The sequence below is a fragment of the Ctenopharyngodon idella genome, chromosome 3 (genome assembly GCF_019924925.1).
Source record: "Ctenopharyngodon idella isolate HZGC_01 chromosome 3, HZGC01, whole genome shotgun sequence".
Lineage (NCBI taxonomy): Eukaryota > Metazoa > Chordata > Actinopteri > Cypriniformes > Xenocyprididae > Ctenopharyngodon > Ctenopharyngodon idella.
Genome location: NC_067222.1, coordinates 20948601 through 20955561, shown reverse-complemented (window position 1 = coordinate 20955561; position 6961 = coordinate 20948601). Strand labels below are relative to the sequence as shown.

The 6961-nt window shown below is 40.6% G+C and overlaps 1 protein-coding gene across 3 annotated transcripts; it reads right to left on the bottom strand.

The window, feature by feature from the left end:
- Positions 1-670: 670 nt before the first annotated feature.
- On the bottom strand, positions 671-5655 carry ddx5 (DEAD (Asp-Glu-Ala-Asp) box helicase 5). Of its 3 annotated transcripts, none has more exons than XM_051885050.1 (13): positions 5451-5655; positions 4363-4534; positions 4157-4253; positions 3925-4058; positions 3777-3842; positions 3555-3696; positions 3311-3471; positions 3054-3226; positions 2854-2964; positions 2705-2766; positions 2561-2620; positions 1482-1703; positions 671-1339 (listed from the first exon to the last, which is right to left on the bottom strand). In XM_051885050.1, the coding sequence occupies exons 1-13, from the start codon at positions 5489-5491 to the stop codon at positions 936-938; spliced, it is 1845 nt and encodes a 614-aa protein (XP_051741010.1). In that variant the 5' UTR covers positions 5492-5655; the 3' UTR covers positions 671-935. The 3 variants fall into 3 exon arrangements, 2 of the variants coding, with proteins under 2 accessions (XP_051741010.1, XP_051741017.1); XM_051885057.1 differs by having other exon boundaries at positions 988-1339; positions 1469-1703; XR_007928422.1 differs by lacking the exon at positions 671-1339 and having other exon boundaries at positions 1595-1703; positions 1823-2620.
- Between the last annotated feature and the right edge of the window lie 1306 nt (positions 5656-6961).

Below are 6961 nucleotides of genomic sequence, written 5' to 3'. Positions count from 1 at the left end.
TTTCAAATATTCAAAAAACCCCATATAAAAGGCATCATTCAATGTAACTGAAGTATGATCCCATATTGTTTTGCACATTTTTAAATCCCTGATAAAATCCTTCTGCAACATTTACACTATTCAAAATGTTAGTTGTGTTGCTTAATATTTTTGGGGAAAACTGTTTTCCAGGTTAATCAGTGCAAGGTCCAACATGTGTGCAACAAATAATTTGAAGAAATGTTTGTCTTTATCCCATTTCATTGGGGTTAAAAAGGAACTAGTGGATGAATCTCAGAGGAAATCTCATTGTTACATTGTGAAATATCAAATTATAAAGTGGCATAATTTACAGATTTTATTCTTAAGATTAGCCATGCTTTATGATTAGCAAATATGTTAATGTCAAATACTTACCAAGAACTTTCGAGAAGTCAATTTTTTAAAAAACGACCCAAAAATCGTTAATGAGGATAAGTTATAAAATTCAGCCAAAAGCTGAAAATGATCCACTTTCTACTAAGAGTTGTCGCCTTCAAGTTTTTTTTTTTTTAAATTGAAAAGACTTGACAAATATGAAGAATTCCTTCTTTTGCTCTCCTGTAATATAATCTAAATTTAACCCCAGGCAACACAAGAATCATTAAAACATTAGATGTGACTTGTTGACTAAAAAGGACAGACACAAAGAGTCATTTAATATTTTATTTGAGGACCATGCAATAGCCATTAATGGCTCTTGACATTTTTACAAGTGTAGATCCTTCATTACCTCTACATAGTACAAAATAACTTTAAGTTACTAAAAAAAAATGAAATACACCTAACAAAAAGGGGGAGGGCGGGAGGAAAAAAAAAAATCCTGCACAGCATGTACATTTTACAACCTGTCTTGAAGAAATAAAGTTACTCGAACAGAACAATTAAAGATTAAGATTAGCAAAATGAAACTGCATTTACTGAGGGAATGCAGGAGGGGCCATGGGGAACTGCATGGACTGTGGCATCTGTTGGGGGTTGAAGGGGAACGGTGGAGGGTGGTTCATGCTGTTCTGAACGCCCCCTTGACTAGGAACAAACTGCTGGTTCTGATAGCCTTGGTTTCCATAGCCACTAGACTGATTGCCAAAGTTACCCTGTCCGTTACTGCTGTAACCCCCATTAAAGCTACTACTGCTGCTGCTGTTGTTGTTGTAGCCACTAGATCCATTTTGAGTCTTGTTTCCAAACACCTTCTTTTGCCCATAAGAGTCACCATTACGGTTGTCCTGGCTGTAGCTGTTGAAGTCCCGCCTGCTGCTGGAGTGGCGATCCCGGCGATCGTCCCTATACCCCCCACCTCGCCCTCCCCTTGAACGACCTGGAAAAGAAATGAGGAGTTAAACTGGAATTCGCCAACATATCAGAAACTAAATCCGAGCCGTACCCTTTTAGAGAGATTATGAAGTACAAAACTGTCTGCAGTTAAACCACAGTTCTTGTATCTCACCAATTGGATTTACCTCCTCTGTCTTCGGCCATTTGGATGAGCTTGGGGTTTATGGCTTGGTTGGCCTCGCGGAGGACAGAGACAAGGTCGTGAGCCTGTTTCATGTTGTTGGGCGTAAAGAAAGTGTACGCCGTGCCAGTTTTCTGACTGCGAGCCGTTCGGCCAATGCGGTGAATGTAGTCCTCGGAATTGTTGGGGTAGTCATAGTTAATGACAAATTTGACGTCCTCCACATCTGTTAAGAGAAAATGGACGTGCCATGGCAGGAATAGAGGAGTGCGGGTGCACACCGCCACAGCAGCGAGAATAAGACGTTAGCAAAGGAAACAAATGAACGATAGGTCATCGACTTACCATGCTGAGGAAAGGATGGTTAAAAATCAGGACTTTAAGGATCCAAATGACAATTAACATTGTCCTCTATTAAAAGTGACAAGACAAACTGCTGCATCTTGCCAAGACTCAACTTGCTCAAAAACAAGACCGATTATAGGGCTTAAATTTAAGGCTGACGCAAGCTTTCCAACCAACCGGTGCTCACTTGAAAGAAAATATGATTCTCTTTGGCAGGACTCGACATGACTGAAGCCAGCAAAAGGAGGGCACGCATCGACCAGCCGGGTAATCGCATTCAGTGCGGAGGCATGTAGATTAAAGCAACTGCTCTCGATGGCAAAACACTAAAATTTAATACAAGACACTTCCTATTACGAAAACGCCCAGTCCTTAAACTTAAAAAGTTCAACAGTTCAAGCTGTTGCGCGAGAGCAGATGCGAGCAGGACGCAAGTGCGACCACCCAACGGCGCCGCACTCCTCCATGGTATGCCGCCCCTTGGATTACGCCCCAATCACGGAGCTCCGACCACCTCTGAATGCAATTTGATTGGCTGGCAGACAGGCAGAACTCCACAGAGGAGCTCCTTACCCCCTCCTGGTGAACCTGGACGCGTCATGCCAAGGTCCTGCCTCCAAGACTCCACCTTCAGGTGAGAGGGGCTCAGAAAGGCACAGCAGTTAAAAGGAAACGGCAGAACTTCATAGAAAACACAATATGAAATGTTAAAGGACATATTAAGAAGGAATAACAAACCTAGTCCTCTGGAGGCGACATCTGTGGCAATGAGGATGGGCGCTTTTCCATATTTGAATTCTGTTGAAGCAGGAAAACAAGTCAAATCAAGTGAATTACCCAAGATGGAGTTGATAATCCGAGACCTTTATGGCGAACACGTACCATTGAGCACCCAATCTCTTTCCTGCTGGCTTTTGTCTCCATGGATACCCATTGCTGGCCACCTGCAATAGAAAAAGCCAATTAAGTTACTCCATCTGACATCCGAACAAAGCGATTGTAGCATGGCAAAGCAAAGGAGGTCATCTTACCCATCCCTACGCATCCTCCTAGTAAGGTCATCACACCTCCTTTTGGTCTCCACAAAGATAATGGTCTTGTTCTCCTTCTCGCTCATGATTTCCTCCAGCAGACGTATCAGTCTGGAAAGGAACAAGTTTGTCGTCATGCATTGCCTCACAGAGTCAGCAAAACTAATCTATAGGTTACTCCTAATGTTCCCAGCACTTACTTGTCCTCTTTCTCGCCATCATTGCAAACATCAACAATCTGTAGGATGTTGTGGTTGGCGCTGAGCTGCAGAGCACCAACGTTGATCTGTACATACTCCTTCAGGAAGTCCTCTGCTAGCTGCCTCACCTCTTTGGGCCACGTAGCACTCCACATTAGAGTCTGTCGGTCTGGCTACAGAAGGAAACGGTAAGAAAAATTAACATTTTTTCAAGCGATAACATCTGAAACATTAAAATCCACCAAAACTATGCATACTCTAATTTGGTCCAAGATTTTCCGAATCTGAGGTTCAAAACCCATGTCAAGCATCCTGTCAGCTTCGTCCAGCACAAGATACGTGCATCTGCGCAGATTTGTTTTTCCGACTTCTAGGAAATCAATAAGCCTTCCGGGTGTGGCAATGCAGATCTCAACCCCTGAAAAAGCAGTAGAAACATTAGACATTTAACAAACTATTAAAAAGCATTCCAAAGAAATTCAAGCTCAGTTCCACTCATACCCCTTTCCAGGTCCCGGATCTGTGGTCCTTTGGGAGCGCCTCCATAGATGCAGGTGGACTTGAGGCGAGAAGCTTTGCCGTACTCTGCCGCCACCTGCTGGACTTGCTGTGCCAACTCACGGGTGGGAGCCAACACCAAGCACTAAAGAGAGAAACACCTGATTAAAATGCCGATTTTAAGACACTGATTCGGATTTACGCTTGATGGATTGATGAACTTACAATGGGGCCATCTCCGTGCTCCAGGAATGGTTGGTGGTTTATGTGAACAATAGCAGGAAGCAAGTACTGTGGACGAAAACACTCATTAAAACCTGTTAAAATGACTCACAACTACACAATATGACAGGATGGCTCATAAGCATCATACCGAGAGGGTTTTTCCCGAGCCGGTCTGTGCAATGCCGACCAAATCTTTGCCACTAAGTGCAACTGGCCACCCCTGAGCTTGGATGGGGGTTGGTTCAGTCCAGTTCTGTTTAGTGATCACATCCATTACATAGTCTACATAAAACATAACAAATGGTTAGTTTAACCTTGCAAAACTCAAATTTAATATGTAAAAAAAATTTCCACAATTCTTCAAGCAAACATCAACTTACTCGGAAAGCTTGCTTCATGGAATTTCACGATGGGTTTGGGACAGTCTCGACCCTTCACTGTGATCTCTTTGGTCCTCCTGTAGTGTTCAACATCTTGCTGCAATACAAAAGACACGCCACACCTTTAAAATCTCCAAATGATAAGAGGAAAGAAAAAAAAAAAATTCAATAACTATACCACAACCCACAGTTGTGCATTTACTTACAGGTGACCTCCGAGAAACCTCATGGTGCTCCTGATAGAAGTTCTTCTCAAACTTGGGGAGCTCATCCAGGTTCCAGTGCTTTTTCCGCAGACGGTCGCCTGGATTCCCAAACTTCTTGCCCGGAGGAGGTCCATTTCTGCTGCCTCCAAAGCGTGGGGGGCCACTGCTGTAGCTATTAGTAAATAAAAAAGGCATTATTTTAGAACATTTAGGCTTAAATTAATTGGTGGACGCCAGTATATATGGCACCATTCCATGGTACTAATACACCAATACTTTTAGTGAGATGCACATTTCAGTGTTTGGGGGGGTAACATCAACATTAAATAACCCCCCCCCAAAAAAACATGTAAATTATGAGTACTACACTCAAAGCAAAAATAAATATGGTGGTACCATAGTACAGTGATGTGTAAAATGGCATTTCCGATAGATACGCCATACAGCTACATCATGGTAAACCAATGGTGTAGCACATAATTGGTTTACCATGGTAACATTGAAAAAGAAAAGGTACGCGTGCTTTTGTACTTATTACCTGACAAAAACAACAAATGCCCGGTAAGCAAAACACAAAAGGTCTGAATAATACATGACAGAAGCTCAGGTTTCGATTCACATCGTGAATTCTTTTCTGCGCCACGTTTTAACGCCGCTGCCATTTTATTTCCTACCGGCAGGAGACAAAGAGGAAAAAACCGGCCGGCATTTTATAACATCACAGCCACATGGCCCGACGAGGCCTTTAAACGATATAAACCTACGAAATTCATGTTAAATGTAACATGAACGTACCCCTTTTCGACGTTTATGGCATATTTTACAAGTTAAAACAACAGACACGCTTTTTCCACGCGATTTTTATCGTGAAAATGGATACGTACCTACGCACCCTCTAATACACTAACACACATTCGGTCAGATTCAATCACACAACAAAACAGATAGTAAAATGATTCAATATATCGTGAAAATAACCGATTAACAGTCACAAAAATCAAATCAATTACAAAATTTGCATCGGATTAATATATATATATTTTTAAATCATCACAAATCTTCCTTCGAAAAACATAAAAATCTCTTACCCTCTGTCACGACCGCGGTCTCTGTCGGAATATCCTGGCATATTGTAATCTGAAATTATAAATTAAAAAATAAATACTCGGACGTTCCTTTTCTCCAGTAATGCGCAGTGACGGTGCTTGTGAACGCCGACCACAACCTGAAGTCGCCGAGCTTTATAGGAAGAGGAAGTGGCTTCCGGAAAATTGCTGACGTCTTTCTGACGTTCGCGCGTACTCGTCGCTGAGCATGCGCGTTTGGAGATTAGACTTGTGTTTTTAAGGTCTGTTATTTAATTCCTGCAAAAGCTATTTGTGAGGATACCATTATAAAATGGTGGTATAAGATGGTAATGCATGATTTGTATAGTCATACTTCATGGTATTTACGTTGAACTTACCGTGGTACGTATCCAAAAACATGGCAGTATGATGGTACTTTATGTTCCTTTTTTAAATTAGTGAACAGTAGTCAATAACAATGCAAAACTTTGAATTTAATTGGCTCTAGAGTTAAGTAATTTTAGAAAATCTATTAAATTCTGTGGAAGTTTCTCAAGTTATAACCATATATAGAGAACCAAAAGGCTTGGAAATGCTATTTCTCTTCCAGGATTTAGGACTACAAACTAAAAAACTCTTAGGCTCGGTTTTACATACAGTGCTTAGATTAAGCCAGGGTTAGGCCTTAGTTCAATTGGGGCATTTAAGTAGCTTTTATAAGCGCACCCTAGAAAAAAAAAAAAAAAAAACACTGGTGTGCATCTTGAGCCAAAACAATTGCAGTGACATATTTTAAGATATTTCAGTGCAAGTTGCTTTTAGTTAAAACAGCTCAAATATGCATTTTAGTCTGGGACTAGGCTTAAGGTTTGTCTGTGAAACTGGAGGTTAGTTTAGTAGACAAATATAAATTGGGTCTATGTATGTTCATTTTATACTGTTATATATAGTTGTTATGAGAGAATGAAATATACTGAATATGGTTTTTACACATATATTCACAAATGTGTGTTCATTTGTGTTATTTCATAGCTCTGATGATTTAACTATGATAAAATGTGAAAAAAGTAGGTGTGGTCAAACTTGTGATTAGTAATAAAAGTACAATTCTATGTAGTAAACAAGCACAATATTGGCAATGCTCTCATTTTGGGTTACATTACTTTGTGTAAAAGGTAAACCCCCAGTTTCACAGACGAGGCTAGTCCTAGACTAAAATGCATGTTTGAGCTGTTTTAACTGAAATCAACTTGTACTGACAGATCTTAAAATATGTCAGTGCCATTGTTTTGTCTCAAGATGCACACCAGTAATGTTTTTTTCTAGTGTACGTTTATAAAAGCTACTTAAATATCCTAATTGAACTAAGGCCTAATCCTGACTTAGGCTAAGCCCTGTCTGTGAAACCGGGCCAAAAAGTTAAGTCTGACTAGACTTGACAAATCAAGTCTTGACACCTAGAATACTTGCTAAAATTGGAATATTTACACCTCTCCCTGCTTTTCAAGATGGAGAACAATTTCTTTCTTATT